Below are 18,959 nucleotides of genomic sequence, written 5' to 3' on the forward strand. Positions count from 1 at the left end.
ATTTTAGTAAATCAGTTGGCAGCTTATATATTTAACAAAACTTTGACTTCAATAATTAATGTATAACATGAGCTTTTTATTTAAAGCTAACTTCTTATTTTCTAGAATATTTTATGACTCTATGTATTACCTGTTTTGACTCTGAATTGTTCCATTTATCCTACAGTGAGGAAAACTACTCTTGATACTAGAGATATTCTTGGCTTCTTATAAAGTTTTTATAATCTTCATTCTTAGCTCATAACATATGAGATCAATGTTGTTCTTGTATCGGGAGCAACTCTTCATACATATCTGCCGTGAATAGGAATATCACAAACGTAATTCAGTATTTTATGGTTGCTTAGCATGTTGTTGGGCATGGTGGGTTTTTTTGTCTTGCCTGAATGATGTTCCTTTTCTTTAACTGAATGCACTTTAGTTTGTCTTCAGATTTCAAACTTTATATACAGTGAATTCCAGGGAATTATGGGGTTTTCTTGTTCTTTTTGGAACTTTTAGAATAGTTTTGCCATTCTTTTAATAATGATACTATTTCACAGGTTTCTAACACCTTTGGATTTATAAAACGGGAAAAGGTGGATACTGAAATTACTCATGGTTAAGCATTGCACGGTCAATGATCTTTCAGTATTTAACACCATGAAGTAGCTTTTACACAGTGTAGATAAATATCAAAATACTTTCTACACAAATAGCTTGGTAATTCTCCCATCAGCTTCAGTGGAAATCTGGGGGTCTCTGCCCTTTTCTGGTTCTGAAGACATGGACCAAAACTTGCTTGCTTTATTCTCTAAAATAATCCCTCTTAAATTCAATGGGACTACTCGTGAGCAGAATTTGCTCTTTCAGTAGTGTCTTAATCTCCATCCTTAGAGGTTTTTAAGGCCCGGCTTGACAAAGCCCTGGCTGGGATGATTTAGTAGAGGTTGGCCCTGCTTTGAGTAGGGGGTTGGACTAGATGACCTCCTGAGGTCTCTTCCAACCCTAATCTTCTATGATCCCTGCCCTGAAGAGCTACCTTACTAACTAACTGAGATGAGAGAAAATAGGACAGCAGTTCAGGTAAGGGAGTGTTTGGGAAGACCACTAAAGGAAAAGGTTAGGAAAGACATACATGTTAAGTATCAGAGGGGTAGCCGTGTTAGTCTGGTTCTGTAGAAGCAGCAAAGAATCCTGTGGCACCTTATAGACTAACAGACGTTTTGCAGCATGAGCTTTCGTGGGTGTGGGTATTCACCCACGAAAGCTCATAGACTAACAGATGTTTTGCAGCATAAGGTGCCACAGGATTCTTTGCTGCTTATACATGTTAAGGAGTCACTCAGAGGGGGACTATGTACTTAGCAAACCAAAAGTTAGATGTCTTATGGATATAGAGGATCACAGGAGAGGGTATGAAGCTGAGGTGAGGGAAAGGACCGGAGAAAACAGATGGCTGTCAGCAGAGTAATAGTTAATTATACTTGTATATTGAGCTAGATTCAGGGAGAAGGAATCTCTTCTTCCCTTTGCTTAGTATCCAGCTTTTAAAATCATGTCTGGTCACAAATGGGAGAAAGCACCACGATGCAAATGAACTCACTACTAGTGCTTTTCATCTTTGTACAAGTGAAGTCATAGTGGTGAGCCATACTTTTGTCTGCCAACTAATGGTTCGGAGAAAAAGAAAACAAGAACTAATCCAACAACTAACACCACATGAATGTGACTCATGCCACTTTCTAGGAGTGTTTCAACAATGCAGCTGCATGAGTACTCTAAGTGTCCAGGAAGAAGCTGCAGTTGTTTGTGGATGCAGCAGAAAAGAAAGTTTTGAAATACTGTACATCTGGAATGCAGATCAGAGGAAAGAATGGACTTAAAAAGAAAAGGTCACTGTTAGAATGACGTTCAGGCGTTTGTCATTTCCCTCTAGTTACAAAATAACAGCGTGCTAGTGTGTCACCTCTTGCCTCGCTAATAAAACTATTTTTAGCTTTTTTTCCAGAGATAATGTATATGCAGCTCAAAGTACAAAGACATATCGCCTAATATGGAAAAATGGGACAACTGTGATTAGACTCACGCTTTTATGGGCCATGCTCAAAACTAGATGAACACCACCAGCAGCCCTCTCCTGCTTTTATCACTGCCTTCTGAACCCTAGCTGGCCTTATGATTTCCCCCTCCCCGACCCGCTTCCATACTTTTTAGGTAGACTCCAACAGTTAATGAAGTAGAAGATCAGGCAAAAAAGGTAAACAAATTGAAAAGTCCTTACATCCCAGTAGGCAGAGCTTTGTACAGGCAACTTTGGGCTAGTTGTATTAAAGAATCAAATTGTCATGTAAAATCTGAATGAGGCCTAGGGATGTTGCCTGGCTGCATGTCTGAGGACAAAGTAAAGATAGATATGGACTAGTCCACATAGCGGGTTGCATCATATGGATTCACTAATTCAGTGCTTTTGTTTCAAACTGTTGAATGATGTGAAACTTTTAACCAAAAAAAAAAATAAAATCATGATTTATGCATCAAGTAAAACCTTTGCTCAACAGTCTAAGCTTCACAGAGAAAGTACAGCTGCTTCAACGCTGTCTTTCCTCATTTTGGCCCAGATATTACTTTCACCTTTAGTCATTCATATATACACCTCTACCCCGCTATAACGCTGTCCTCAGGAGCTAAAAAAATCTTACCTCGTTATAGGTGAAACTGTGTTATATCAAACTTGCTTTGATCCGCCGGAGCGCGCAGCTTCCCCCCCCCACCCACCCACCCCAGAGCGCTGCTTTACCGTGTTATATCCGAATTCGCGTTATATTGAGTAGTGTTATATCGGGGTAGAGGTGTAGGTATACGTATGCTTATAATTACAATTACATATTTTTATAGCTTTGCTCTATTATGAGTGGACTGACCCATTTTCATGCAAGTTTCAGAACTGGGACATTTTCAGTTATATCAACTTTTTAAAAAAATCACAACTGCCATTAAACTATCTATAATGTAATCCTTGAAGGGAGAGATAGCTCAGTGGTTTAAGCATTGGTCTGCTAAACCCATGGTTGTGAATTCAATCCTTGAGGGGGCCATTTAGGGAACTGGGGTAAAAAATCTGCCTGGAGATTAGTCCTGCTTTGAGCAGGGGGTTGGACTAGATGACCTCCTGAGGTCCCTTCCAACCCGGATATTCTATGAATCCAGTACTAGTGGAGTCTACAGCAGAAAGGAGCCACCTTTCCAACGCATTCAGAGGTATGGTGCTTTTTCTAGATTTTTAGATTGAACAGGCAAGTAAGAGATGCCTGCTGCTGGCTTCAATCAAGCTCTGGCATCCTCTTAAGTTCAAGGTGAGAAATTTTAGCGGAGTTACTTATTCAATGAGTACCCAAAAGCGTGCGAGGTGCTATACAGACAAACTAAACACCATCTCTGCTCCAAGCAGGATTGCAGTCTCAGAAGCCAAATGACACCGAGGGAAGACCAAACAAAGGAGAAGGGCACTGTAGGGAAATGGGTCAGTGTCACAAAGCTATGATTAAGTCACTGGTGGTGCATATATCTTAACACTTTTTGTAAATGTGTAGATTGCTGTGCACTTGACCTTTTGCCATACAGCAGCAGCTATTAGTTTGTTTTTTATTTCTGAAAAGTATTTAATGAGTAAACTTCTCTTGGGGCGGGGGGGGGGGGGGAGAATCCACTTGATATGTCTCATTGTTTAATTTTTATCACTGGAAGGGGCTTGGATACCACAGTGATGTGAGATATGAGATCCTGAATAGAACAGAGCACTAGTTTTACAGGGTTAATTTGACTTAGGTGATGTTAGAGTAAGATTCCCACTTTAGGCAAAAAGCTACAGTATAACACAGGGGTGGGCAAACTTTTTGGTCCAAGGGCCACATAAGGGTGTGAAATTGTGTGGCGGGCTGGATAGGCTGTGCCCCCCAAACCGCCTGGCCCCTGCCCCCATCCGACCCCTCCCACTTTCTGCCCCTTGACTGTCCCCCTCAGAATGTGCCGCCCATCCAAACCACGCCCTCCCCAACAGGCCCCCCGGGAGTCCATCCCCTGCCCCCCTGAACCTCTTCCCCATCCAGCCACCCCCTGTCCCCTGACTACCCCCCAGGACCTCCTGCCTCATATCCAACCCCCCAGCCCCCTCACCATGCCGCTCAGAGCAGCATGTCTGGAGCCGTGCTTCCTGGCCAGAGCCAGACACACTGCTACGCTGCCCTACACGAGTGTGCAGCACCGCGGCCCAGAGCGCTGCCCATGCGGCAGTGTGACTGTGGGGGAGGGCAGACAGCTGGGGAGGGGCCGGAGGCTAGCTAGCCTTTCCGGCCGGGAGCTCAGGGGCCAGGCAGGACAGTCCCGCGGGCCACCGTAGTTTGCCCACCTCTGGTTTAACACCTGAGAGCTAAGAGATACAAGGTGAGTGAGGTAATATCTTTTACTGGACTAACTTCTGTTGATGAGAGAGACAAGCTTTTGAGCCACACAGAGCCCTTCTTCACAGCCCAACACAGCTAAAACTACACTACATACCTGAAAGCCCCCCCAAAGGAATTTCAGCTTTCAGCAGAATGCTTATGCTCATGAAATCCAGTATGAAACTGATGTAGAATACATGGGAATGGGTGGTGGGTAAGTAGGGTATTTTAAAATCATTTTTGTTGCACCATACAGTGATGTCACCTTGCATTCTATCACAGTAGAGACTGTTTCAAAAACAAAGATGCTCCTACCTTAATTCCGCCTTTAGTCTTCTTAATACTTTTCTTTTTTGATAATTCTACCTCAGAGATGGACTTTGGTGGACAGGGAATTTCTGCTGATCTCCTATTGGTAGCTGAGGGAATCAATAGAAACTACCATTAGAAAACTTATGTTAGCATACCTAAATCCTGGTTTCTATTGAAATCAATGGGAAACGTTCCAATGACTTCCAATGGGGACTAAGATCTGGCCTTCAGTAAACTGGGCAATGGCAGGTAGTTTTAGCTTCTGGCATTATGCATAATATTAGGGGAATAAATCAGAGCATTGTCTTAGGTGAGCTGTTAATAATTGTAAAAGCACAAGAATAAAAACACCTGACTTAACTATCCACACACAACAGGACTGCTCGTCAGTTCCAGTCAACAGAGAATTCCCAACCATTTTAAGAGTTATTTTTGGCATGGAAGTGGATGGGAATCTTGTTCAATTGGGTACAGTAGAACTGGTCCCAAAAAGACGACCTGAATACTTTAACAGGCTTTCAGTGCATAGCAATAAGACAATTGCAAAGTATCAATGCACTAGTGAATGATGAATGTTACCACAGCTGCTATGCCAATCGAAATGTAAAAATGTAGTTTTTTGGTTTTTTTTTTTTTTTTTTTTTTTACTGTGGGCTTGGAAAAAAAAACCTGGAATGGATAATGCTAAATGCTCAGTGCCTAGAGACTAGGGTGACCAGATGTCCCAATTTTAAAGGGACAGTCCTGATTTTTGGGTCTTTTTCTTATATAGGCTCCTATTATCCCCCACCCCCTCTCCTGATTTTTCACATTTGCTGTCTGGTCACCCTACTAGAGATCACAGTTTGACAAGCGACACCATTGTGTTAAGCTTCTTTAGTTTGGCTCACAGTGAGTGAAGCTGCCAGTGAGCCAACTGATGCTACGGGAGAATCAGCAGCAGCTCTTGAACTGTGTGGCCTATGACTGCCATCCAAAAGAAAATGTGTTAGAATGTGCTGAGGGAACGAGATCCCTCATACACATGAATCCGGCATGCAATTATTCCTGTTATTTAATAGTAATTAAATAAAACTAGACCAGTAACTCCGCTGTCACACAGCAAATGAAAGTGCGTTTAAAAATGTAAGGTAAAAATCAGTCATGTTTATCCCGGATCAGCACATTGATAAAGGCATAGTTGCAGGTACTGTAGAAATAAATCTGGACATCAGCTGAAATGCTTAAAGCAGGTCTGTGTCAGGCAGCAAAGGCCAAACCTGCTCCTAGTCTACTGTGCAGCCCTTTCATTGTTTGCTCTGGGGAAATTTTTTAGTTAATTCACCTAAAGACCATCAGAAAAAATAAAAGCCAGTTATTTCAGATGTATTCCCTAATTTTGAGTGTCTCCATATGTGGGTACCCAGAAATGAAGCTAATTATGCATCATGCCTGTAGGCCTGGCTTGCCATGCATAATTAAACAAGGGGGAGGCCTGGTTTCTTGGACAACAGGATTAGGGAGGTAACTAGGTCAGCAAGTCAAAAATGGAATGTTTGTGCTAAGGTAAGTAAAGGGGCCAGTAAGCTAAAAGACAGAATGTCTGAGCTAGCTAATATAGGAACACCACCCAGGGAACCATTTACAGTACTAAGAACAATGGGCAAGAGAAGTTAGGGGCATAAAGATGAAGTAAAGAGTAAAACCGAACATTCACAGCATTTGGACAGAACATGCTGTACAGGGAGTGGTTCTTGCAAAGTAACTAAGCCAATTCCAAAACATGTTATGCAATATATATAAAGAAAGGGAGTTTCTGTGTAACTTTGGCTGTGTGGTGTATATACCCTGTACCCACTCCCTACGTTTGAGGTTGATCAACTCAACATAGCGTTGGTATATGCCAAATAAAGGAACCTGAATGACGAGACTGGAGGCGAACTGCATTCTGGGGGAACTGAGTGGAAAAGGTCTGAGAGGCTACCCCAACACTGTTCAGAGATGTTACAGACCCACAGCTCTCACTGACACCTGCCCATCCTTCTTTGTGGGAGGCTCAGGGCAGCTCGCTCTGGATGGAGAGGGCACAGCATAACAGAATCAGTAAAGAGAAGAACTATAAATTTATGAAAAATGAAAGACATTTCAGAAGTCAGGATGACCCCACCCAATTATGCAGTCAGACAGAAGGATAATGTGTCTATCCTAGAAATGTATCAAAGAAGAAATACTCATCTTGTTATCTGTATGTACTGCCTTTCCTCTTACCCAACTGCCCGATCACTGCACTTAACAAGAAAACTTGAGATGGCCTTTCCCTAACCCCTTCACTTCTCTTTGCAACTCCTCACTCTGCATCCTGGCCCAAAACATACAAGGAATTTGCAAGTGTACTTCTTGTGAATTTAATTATTTACACATGAAGATTTTACAAACTTCCTGCATAGAACAATTGAAGCCATTACCATAACTACAAAACAACTGAGTTGTACAGGTCCCATGACTCAGTTGAAATCCAACCACTGAGTGCTATTTGGTTTTCTAGTAGCTCCTTATCATGAGATATAGTGGGAATCTTATTTGGTTTTGAGTACTATTTCCAAAAGCTACCTTCTCCAGCCTTGGAGAAAGACTGGTATATGGAAACAGCTGTTCCCTCTGGAAAGTGGTATAATTTTACTTAGAAAATGGTATAACTAATTTTTTGAGCAGGAGGAAAAATTTATAAAGATTGAGTTAGTAAATTAAGAATAATTTCCCCATAACTTTGAAAAGGCCTTTGAATTTGGGGGGGGGGGGGGGGAATTCCTTCCCTCCCTCCCACACACAGTTTCAGGTATTTCCCATCCCTTTTCTCTCATGTTGATCAACTTTTCTTGCAGTAGAAAAGTTCAGAGAGAGAGAGAGAGAGAGAGAGAGTGTGTGTGTGTGTGTTAAAATTTAACATATTTTGAAAAATTTTGTGAACAAATCAAAATTTTCAACAAACATTTTCTGTGAAAATCCTAGGGGTTTTATCAACAAGCCATTTTGTGTCCAAAAAAAGTTTGATGGAAAAACATTTCAACTAGCAGCTTGGCTAAAATAGTCTAGAACCCTGTTCATGTTGAACTTCCCTCCTACCTGAACCAGTGGTTTAGTCATCTGGATTGCTCTGGAAGGCCTGCTCATTTTCTAAAGTTGTGTGTGATAAACATGCAAGAGCAGGACTCAAAGGAGAAGAAACAATGATATGAAACACAAGACCTTTGCCTAAAGCAGCACTGTCGGCAATTAGCAACATAGAGCTAATCATCGCTCTGAAGGCTACAGAATACTCCTATAAAAGTCCTAACTAATAACAAAATGCAATCAGCGAGGAGAAAGAAAAATCAATTATTCCTTTGATATCTTGACTATGACTTGAAGATTCGGAGGGCTCCAGTTGATTCAGATACATGTATCATGGATATTTAACTTAAAGATGAGTTCCTAAAAAGCCTAACCACAGCTTGGTCTCTGACTCAACAAATCCCTAGGATCAGTATTTTAACACAGAGGTTGCTTTACCAGTATAGTTTGTATTTTAGATGATGGTTGTAGAGAGAAGCAAAAAGAAGAAAGAAGTCCACACTGTAAGCTCAAAACCAGCCCCTGAATTTCAGAGAGGGGTTTCAGATTAGATCTTGCATTCCATCCTCACGGGCAAATTTAATTTCCACAGACTGTGGATTTAGTACATTTAAAACTGGAATGGAAAAAACACTAGTAAATGTCCCAGGCATTTTGGGCTGCATATAAAGAGACGTCTCAAAAGGGGGAACAGTGGAAGCCTCTTGTTTTTGCTGATCCACTGCCCGGGAATGAATTTTACCCCGGGGCAAGGAGCTAGCCACATCCTCAAAAGTCTTAAGGCACCTCACTCCTATTGAAATCAGTAGGCACCTAAACACCTTTGAGGATCTGGGCCTAGATGCCCTTATGCAGAAGGTCTTTTCTACTGCTAGACTCTGATTTTTGAGCCCAATCCTGCAGTTAAAATTGCCATCAAGAGCAAGGAGTACAGAATGAGGCCCCTCATATAAGTATCCTTCTGTAAGAAAAGAGACCAATCAGTTTCTCAGTCATTGCCATATGCTATTGCCACAAAAATGAAAGCCTCTTTCCTTCAGCTCCTCTGTATAGAAATATTGTGGGCTGTCAGAAGCTGGTGGTTTCCTAAAGAGGCACTAATGGAATTCACATATTCCTACATCACATAATCTCTCTTCTGTCCACCCCGCCTTCTCCTTCCTCTATTTTGCAGGATATATTCTTTTTATCCTCATGCCAGATGTTATTCATTAGTGAGTGTTATGTATGAGTGAGTGTAAAGAATGCCAAAAAGGATCCAGTGAGCAGTCAGCTATATATAGATGAGATGTTGTTTGTTTAGATTTTATTACTTAAAGGACTGAAAGGGGTTCAGGTGTGCTTCCTCAAACGCCTGGAGTATGAGTCACCTTGTTTGTCATTGGTGTACAATGGATATAATCTAACATTGGACAGCACCCAGCTGATTCAATATTTTTTTTATCCGCATTGTTCAATGTGTGGCCCTCGGCCTTATTTCTGGAACATTATTCAAACCCTGCCCTGAAGACAGAATTATTTATTTCCGCATGGGGCTTTTCAGTGGTGCTCCTCACTATAGAATTGGAGTGCGTCACAAACATAATGTATTTTCGCAATATGCCTGTGAGGTGAGGGGATGGTATTATCTTCATTTTACAGATGGGGACCTGAGGTAAAGAGATTAAGATCCAAAGTGTCCATTAATTTTGGGTGTCAAATGTGAGATGCCCAAAACCTGATTTTTCAGAGTACTTAGAATCATATCACACTCTATATGTTCAAAAGCACAGGCAACCTTAATTATAGCATTTCCTAATTTTTGAGGGCTTGACTTTGCATCATTGTAATGTTCTTCTAATGTAGTTTTTTGTGTGTAGGTTCTTAGGTTTTTTAAAAAGCAAACTGAAAAAAACATATTTTATCATGTGGAATCACATTTACACCCACATAAAACCTTGGCAGGGTTGGAACATTGAGACCATATACTTTGTTAGCTCAAGTGGCAGAGCAACTGGTAGCAGTAGTAGGTTGTCGTCCTCTATATGGTTCACCAGAGGATGACGACACACACTTTGTTAGCAAATATCTGTGAAACTCACTGGCATGAAGGAACACGATTTTAGGAGAATTCAACTGCCAATTCTAACAGGTCTCTGCTGAATGTATGTAAACTGAGATTTTTTTTTTTAAAGGCTTATAACTTGTAGACAAATTTGGGCATTTTTTAAAATAGGAAGAGCAAAAAGGGCTTGAATGCCAGGGCAGGGCTTGCCTTTTGCCTAATTTCAAGCCCTTGATCCAAAGTGCAGAGGTGCCTGAGCTTCTCAACTAAATGGTTGTAAAAAAAATTTTAACCTGGGCAAACTAATATATCTTTCCCTAATCTCATTCAGGAAATGGCCAAACCATTGCTGCTGAAACTTTCCAAAATAATTCAGCATGAGGCAGATACCTTGTAGGGAAAACTTCAGCCCAAATGTGTGAAGTTTAGCAGCGTTATAAGCAACTGAAAACAGGGTCCTACAATGGGAAGGGTCAGGCAACGTTAACTGTGGATGGCACTAACAGCGCCACCTGTAATACTTCATAGCTCAGTAGGTTCCTTCCCAAAGTGCTTTACAACTGGTGTGCCAGATTGATCACACTAGCCCTATGCCAATTTACATCAGCTGAGGATCTGGCCCTCTATTTACAGGAATTCCATCAAGCAATGCAATCAGCAAAAATTTAGCCAACTCAGCAGCATCTCAGAAATTGAGTTAATTGGAGCACAGAAGAAGCCCATTAATTTTCTTGTCGAGTTGCATCTCTTTCTTCCCAACATACATGCAGGGATGAATTCTGCCCTTAGTAACTCCCATGAAACCCTTAATGGAAGTTAACCTCAACGGGGAATAAACTGAGCTAACCTCAGAGTAACGTGCATCTTTATGTAGTATTAAAATATAAAACTCAAAAAGCTTTACAGGGAAATCTGTCTGAAGTGACAACCCAGAGGGCCAGCAGAGGGCTGTTGCCTCCTTGAGATTGGTCTATAAGTAAAGCATGAGCAAATTTCCACAGGCAAACCTCTCCCTCAAGAACAAGAGGAGCGGATGTATTTTTGTACTGAGCATCAAGTCTGTTCCCCTCGTGGTTTTTATTATTTGATTAGGTAGGTGCAGGCATTTGGGCAAGCTCGATGCCCGTGTCTAGTTGGTAGATCAATTTGTGAAATGAGATGTTTCAGAATGAAAGAGGGTATGAGTTTAAATATTAAGATTTTGTCCCTGATTCTGCAGTCCAGCAGAGGAGCACTTGGCAGAAGTCCAGAGCGTGAGGAAAAAGACAGTTTTGAGCCACTTGTCCATGCTCTACCCTCTCCTGAAGGCTTCCCTAAGCTATGCCTCCTGCCAACTGCCCCCAGAGGCCATTATGACAGCTGGGGATCCGCTAGGCATAGGTCACAGCCCATTTTCCTGGCCATGTCCCCTGTGCTGGCATGTAGGAGTGGGTGGCCCAAGCTTCTGCCCCTTCCCTCACACATAGCAAAGAAGAATTTCTTTTTACCTAGCGGAGTGTGTGTGTGCGGGGGGGAGGGGGGGGAGGCAATGTGACAATAAAATTCATGGGAGCATTTCATGTACGACCCTCAGCACCACCACTGATGCCCTTTCTTTGAGCATTCTGCATTGGGTGAATTTCACTTCTGTCCCTTTCCTTGGAGGATCAGAGTGGGGAACATGGTCAGGATTTTGCTCTGGAAACAGGGACTGTCTTTCCAGAGAGTTGGCAGGTGAGAAACATCTCTGGATTATTTTTTTTTCCCCTGCACAGGGGAACTCAGATAATAGTCACCGTGTGGCACTTCTGTGGTCTAGTTAGATATGCAGGCTATAGAATATGAGCCATACTTTCAGGCCTCCAGCAGCTATTAACCACACCTTATGTATTCACCTGCGTCCTTATTTGCATAGAAAGTCTATCTCTGAATGCAGTAGCTTCCTGTTGATATAATATACTTTACCTGTGATCAGGAAGATTCAGGTGCCTCAAACAATAATGAGTTACAATATCTCCCATAAACAGCACTGGCACCCTCTCTTCCTTCTTCCCCAGTTGGTGCTCAATAAATCCTTCCAGTATAAATCCCCAACCCTGCAATGTGATCTAATGAACCCTCACTGACTTCAGTTGAGCTTCACAGGGGTACATGGGTCTGCCCACATGGATCAGATCGTTGGACCATAATTCAGAGAAAAATAGTCAACTACTATATTGGCTTAAAGAAAAAGGGGGACCTACATTGGAAGTACTGTGCCTGGTAGTACTGATCCTCTTCCAAGGATGTTAAGGAAAGCCCAAGAGAGATCCCACACTGGAGCCATTCTTTTTAGGTGATGAGTCTGAAGAACTGTCCCAGATTGAGGTGTCGATGGAGGACATTTTGGAACAGACTGATAAACAATAATCAATCGCCAGGACCAGATGGGATTCACCCAAGAGTTCTGAAGCAACTCAAATATGAAATTGCAGAACTATTCCTATAGTTTAAATTAGCCTCTGTACCAGATAATGTAATGCTGATTTTTTTAAAAATGCTCCATAGGAGATCCTGGCAATTACAGACCACTAAGCCTAACTTCAGAACCAGGCAAATTGGATGAAACTATAGTAAAAGCAAAATTATCAGACACACAGATGACCATGGTATGTAGAGGAAGAGTCAATCCGACTTTTGTAATGGGAAATCATGACTCACCAATCTAGTGGAATTCTTTGAGGGGGGTCAACAAGCATGTGGACAAGGGGGATCCAGTGGATATAGTGTACTTTGACTTTCAGAAAGCCTTTGACATGGTCCCACTCCATAGGCTCTCAAGCAAAGTAAGCACTCATGGGATAAGAGGGAAGATCTGCTTGTGGATCATTAACTGGTTAAAAGATAGGAAACAAAGGGTTGGAATAAATGGGCAGTTTTCACTGTGGAGAGAAATAAATAGCAGGGTCCTTCAAGGATCTGTACTGGTACCAGTGCTGTTAAATATATTAATAAATGATCTGGAAAAGGGGGTAATCAGTGAGGTGGCAAAATTTGCAGATGATACAAAGTTACACAAGATAGTTAAGTCTGAAGCTGACTGCAAAGAGTTACAGGGGGATCTCATAACTCCGGGTGACTGGGCAACAAAAAACCAATGCTGATAAGTGCAAAGTAACACACATTGGAAAACATAATCCTCATAATGCAAAATGATGAGGTCTAATTAGCTATTACCACTCAAGAAAGAGATCTTGGAATCACCATGGATAGTTCTCCGAAAACATCTGCTCAATGTGCAGTAGCAGTGAAAAAAGCTGACAATGTTAGAAACCATTAGGAAAGGAGTAGATAATAAGACAGAAAATATCATAATGCAACTACATAAATCCATTGTATGCACACACCTTGACTACTGCATGCAATTTTAGTTGCCCCATCTCAAAAAAGTTGTTATAATTGGAAAAAATACAGAGAAGTGCAACAAAAATGATTAGGGGTATAGACAACTCCCATATGAGGAGAGATTAAAAAGACTGGGACTGTTCATCTTAGAAAAAGACAACTAAGGGTGGATATAATAGAGGTCTATAAAATTGTGAATGGTGTGGAGAAAGTGAATAAGGAAGTGTTATTTACCCCTTCACATAACAAAAGAACCAGGGGTCACCCAATGAAATTAATAGGCAGCAGGCTTAAAAACAAACATAAGGAAGTTCTTCTTCACACAATGCACAATCAACCTGTGGAACTCATTGCTAGGGGATGCTGTGAAGGCCAAAAGTATAACTGGGTTCAAAAAAGAATTAGATAAATTCATGGAGGATCGGTCTATCAATGGTGATTAGTCAAGATGGTCAGGGATGCAACCCCATGCTCTGGGTGTCTCTAAACCTCCAACTGTTAGAAGCTGGGAGTGGACAACAGGAGATAGATAACTTGATAATTGCCCTGTTCATTGCCCCTGAAGCATCTGGCAGCAGTCATGGTTGAAGACAGGATACTGGGTTAGATGAACCATTGGTCTGACTCAGTATGGCCATTCTTATGTTCTTGTCTTCAAGGCAGTGTGGTCACAACTAAGGCTCAGGAGTCAAAACATCTCTGTTGTAGTCTCAGTTCTACCACAGACTCACCGTGTAAACTTGAGTGAGTCATTTAACTTCTCTGTGGTCAAAGGAGTCAATGATACAACATCCCCCTTAGTTAGGGAATTTTGGTGAAGTGCTTTGGGATTCTGAGACAAAAGTCAGTTCAGAAATCCAGTGAATGACATTTTATACACTGAGCAACTGTTGGAGAAGATAGAGCCATTTTAAAAACTAAATTGTCACTTTCTGGCCATGGTAGCTGAACTGTGGGGTTTCCTGTTCCAAGCCCAAGAAATACTGCAGAAAGTCAAATACTGCCATATGGGCAAGTTTTATTTTTATGGCACCCACTCTGGGTCAGTACTATTTAGAGACAGAGCATCAATATTAATTATTTGCCTTACCAATAAATCATTGAATATCAGTCTTTGGTTTGACCTGTCAGGCTCATCTGTAGAAACATTCTTAGGCTTTGTCTACACTTACCGGTGGTTTAACGCATGGCGATTGATGCATCGGCGGTCGATTTAGTGAGTCTCCTGCTAAATCGACCGCAGATCGCTCTCCTGTCGACTCCTGTACTCCACCTGAATGAGAAGTGCAAGGAGTCTCGATGGGAGAGCGTCTCCAGTCAACATCACGTAGCGTGGACCCCGCGATAAGTAGATCTAAGTACATCGACTTCAGCTACATTATTCACATTGCTGAAGTTGCATAACTAAGATCGATCTCCCCCTGTAGTGTAGACAAGGCCTTAGTAAGCTAATCATTAATACATGCTGTATATTGCAATATTGGTATTTAACTACCTCTGGTCACTGTGGTATATGAGCAGCAGCATCTAAGTAGCACTACCCTGGTCCAGTATGAGGGAGGTGATAGTGTGACTTTCAGGACCAGTGAACACTGTACATCTCCCCAGTATATCACAGTTCTAGAAATATTTGTAAATAACGTGGGCTTGCTGATCATTTGCAACAATATGCACACGGTTCAATAGACATCTGTACGTTTTTGTCTAATCAGTTGTATTTTGAGCTCTAACATAAAATTCACAGAACCACATTCTAGAACCAGTTAGGCTTTCTGTGTAAAGAACTGATGGCATCAGATGGCCCTCATGAACAAAGGCTCCAGATTATTTAAAGGGTTGTAATTTACACCACCTGCAAAACAAATATGTGCTTCGCTGTACATTTAGAATATTATAAAATTGTACAGTTTGTGTGTGCTCTGGAAATGACTCTAAGGTGCTGATAGGAAGGCAGTAAAATTATGTCTTGGTCCACGCTACAGAGTTAGGTCGATAAGGCAGCTTACGTCCATCTAATTATGTCAGCGTACACACTACAGCGCTACTACAGCAACATCATAACTGCACCTCCGCGAGAGGCGTAGGGCTTATGTTGGTGGAGTTCAGGTGACGCGGTGTTGCTGTAGTCACTGCATTACTTACAGCGGCTATTGGCTGTCATTCTTGTCAACTGCACGGCCATATCCTGGAGCCGTGAAATTGACAAGAAAGCCGGGCTGTCACCAGGGCGGGTGGGGGGTTCCGGCTAGAGCCTGGCTGCCCCTGGGCTCCTGGCTCCCAGCTGGGCTGTGCCCACCCCGCTCGGAGCCCAGCTGCCCTCTGGCTCCCAGCCCAGCTACCCAGCCAGGCTCCCCGTTCCAAGCTGGGCTGTACCTGCCCCGCTCTCTGCTGCTATCTGGGCTGATGCCCAGAGGCTCCTGGTTCCCTGTGGGGAGCCCCGGCTCCCACCGCCTCCCCAGGATCTCAGCTCTGCGCTATCAGAAGCCTGGTTGCCCCCCCTCCCCCCCACGGCTCTTGGCTCCCCACTGTCCGCTGCAGCTGGGCTCCCAGTGGGGAGCTCTGCACCCAGAGTCCAGGCAGCTCCCGGTAGGGAGCCAGGATCCCCAGTGCAGCAGCCAGGCTCCCCACAGGGAGCGGGGAGCCAGGAGCCTCCAGGCAGCAGCCCGGCTGCCAGCCAGGAGTGGGGAGCCTGGGCAGCAGCTGGCCTGGGAGCCAGAGGGCAGCTGAGCTCCAAGGGGGTGCATGCACCCTAGCTGGGAGTGGGGAAACCCGGGAACAGCCAGGCTCTAGCTGGAGCTCCCCTGGTTACAGCCCGGCTTTCTTGTCAATTTCACGTCTCCAGCATAGCGGTGAAAGTGACAGGAATGACAGCCAACAGCCGATGTAAGTAATGCAGTGTCTACACAGACACTGCGTCGCCCTAACTCCACCAACATAAGCCCTACGCCTCTCGTGTAGGTGGAGTTATTATCTCGCTGTAGTAGGGCACTTACATCAATCCGTAGTGTGTACGCTGCCATAATTAGGTTGACGTGAGCTGCCTCTGTAGTGTCCACCAAGCCTCAATTTACAGAAACCGGACAGTCCCTTCGTAAAAGAATAAATGGACACAAATCAGACATCATGAATGGTAATATACAAAAGCCAGTAGGTGAACACTTCAATCTCCCTGGTCATTCTATCACAGATTTAAAAGTCACTATTCTTGAACAAAAAAACTTCAGAAACAGACGTCAAAGAGAAACAGCAGAACTAAAATTCATTTGCAAATTTAGCACCATTAATCTGGGTTTGAACAGGGACTGGGAGTGGCTGGCTCATTACAGAAGCAGCTTTATCTCTCCTGGAATTGACACTTCCTCATCTATTATCGGGAGTGGACCACATCTATCCTGATTGAATTGGGCCTGTCAACACTGGTTCTCCACTTGTGAGGTAACTCCCTTCTCTTCATGTGTCTGTATAATAATGCCTGCATCTGTAACTTTCACTCTATGCCTCTACAGAAGTGAGGTTTTTTACCACAAAAGCTTATGCCCAAATAAATCGGTTAGTCTTTAAGGTGCCACCAGACTCCTTGTTGTTTTTGCAGATACAGACTTAGGGTATGGCTACACTGGTGATTTGCAGCGCTGGAAAGCCTCCACCAGTGCTGCAATTAGTAAGTGGCCACACCTGCAGGGCACTTCCAGCGCTGCAACTCCCTGGCTGCAGCGCTGGCCGTACACCTCACTCGGCATGGGGAATAAGGATTCCAGCGCTGGTGCTGCAGCGCTGGTCATCAAGTGTGGCCACACACCAGCGCTGTGATTGGCCTCCAGGGTATAAGGTGTATCCCAGAATGCTTTTATAAATTACTCTCTTTGTTTTGTTATGCAGCCTCTCTTTGTTTTGTTGTGAACGAGCTCCGATCGGAGCTCCGAACAAACAGAGCTCCTGTTTGCTGTGATCATCTGTACCTGGCTGTAAACAATCAAATGAGAGGCAGGCAGGGAGAGTGAATGAAACAGAATGGAGCCGATCGGAGCTCCGTTGAACTGCTAATCTAAAAAAACAAACACTGATCACAGCAAACAGGAGCTATCTGTATCTGGCTGTGAACGATCAAATGAGAGGCAGGGGAAACAGCGTTGGATGCAGGGTTCGCAAACATTTTGTGATTTTTCCAATCTCTCTCTTCCCCGCTCCCTGTCACAGTACACCACAGGGAGTGAGTGAAACAGCAGGGAGTCCGTGTTGGAGGCAGGCTGTTTGCAATTAAGAGTTAAGACTAAGGGCTCATGAACATTTTGTGATTTTTCCAATCCAGGAAGCTAACACACAGTGTTGGCTCCAAAAATCCACTCTATCTTCCCTGCTCCCTGTCACAGTACACCACCCTCCACCCCCCTCTTTTGAAAAGCACATTGTTGCACTTGAATGCTGGGATAGCTGCCCATAATGCAGCACTCCCAACAGCGCTGCTAATACTGCAAATGTGGCCACACACCAGCGCTGGTAGCTGTGAGTGTGGCCACACACCAGCGCTGCTCCTACACAGCTGGATGACCAGCGCTGCAAACCGTAAGTGTAGCCATACCCTAACATGGCTCCCCCCTGATACTTTTAAGGCTCTTTGCTAGAGACTTCGATTTCATTTTTAAAATATAGTGAGGTTCCTCTTTACAGGGCCCAAAGGGTGGCTCTGTTAAAAAGGGGCCCCCACGAGACACAAACTAAGCTATTTTGAGTCGACTTAAGCTATGTCTTCACTGCAAAAAAATATAAAAAAATCTCTGCTCTTTTTAACCGAGATAGCTAACTCGAGTCAGCTCCCTCACTGCAGATCCCAGTGAAGACAAGGCAGAGGTAGTTTTTACCTCAAGGTAACTCTTTAAGGTCGACCCCAGAGGAGGAGTAGAGGATTATACAGAAGAAACAGGAGTAGAAAATACTCCATGTGAGCGATGCACAAGAGTTAAGGTTGTTACTGGAGCCTTAACGTTTGCATTGTCTTGACTGTGGGATAGTGTGATTTTAAAGCTAAGAATTTACAAGCAGAAATGCATGTGAACAATTTGCACACACTCAATGAACAATTAGACATCTGTGGTCACTTGGAAGGAAGACTAAAGAGTAGAAGATAAGTCCCTCTGAGGGACAGACCATCCCTGGCAGGAGCTTAACTGAAAGGAAGAAACTTTCCAGGAACAGGGGAAAGTGACAGAGTGAGAATAGCCTGACTGACTCATTGCTGGGCACTTGGTAAGTGTCCCTATGTGAGTCAAAGTGATGAGATAATTGATTAAGTACCAGGTGATGATTAATCAATCAACAAGTGGACTCAGCTCATCAGCTGAGGAGGGTTAAAAGGGAGACAGGAAGAGAGAAGAGGGGTCGGCTGAAAGGGAAGCCCAGTGACGCTCAGGATCTCAGGGAGATGAGAGCTCTCCCCTCTTCTCCCCTGGGTCTGGGAGAAGGTAAAAGTCATATGCTATGGGGAACAACCACTTGTTTAGCTTGTTGTAATAACACACCTGGTGTTGAACTTGCCACTGGAGCATGTGAGGATTGTGTACAACATGGAGTGTAGTGTGAGGGAATCCTGCCCTGTGACATGGAGTTGGAAGTTTTCTTGGTAGATCCATAACCCGATTCGCCCTCACCTATCTCTGCATGCGCATGAATATTTCACAGCTGACTCTGAAGCCTGGGCTCATGGTGCTGACACTGAATCTCAAGCATAAGCT

At 43.4% G+C, this 18,959-nt stretch overlaps 1 protein-coding gene across 1 annotated transcript in view; it reads right to left on the reverse strand.

The window, feature by feature from the left end:
- The window catches only part of MCF2L2 (MCF.2 cell line derived transforming sequence-like 2), a 296,032-nt gene that overhangs the window by 135,731 nt on the left and 141,342 nt on the right, over positions 1-18,959 (reverse strand). The window contains exon 15 of the mRNA XM_045031256.1: positions 4,737-4,840. Within this exon, the coding sequence (XP_044887191.1) occupies positions 4,737-4,840 (104 nt within the window). The remainder of the gene's footprint in view (positions 1-4,736; positions 4,841-18,959) is intronic.

Source organism: Mauremys mutica, chromosome 9, assembly GCF_020497125.1.
Source record: "Mauremys mutica isolate MM-2020 ecotype Southern chromosome 9, ASM2049712v1, whole genome shotgun sequence".
In the NCBI taxonomy this organism is placed as follows: domain Eukaryota; kingdom Metazoa; phylum Chordata; order Testudines; family Geoemydidae; genus Mauremys; species Mauremys mutica.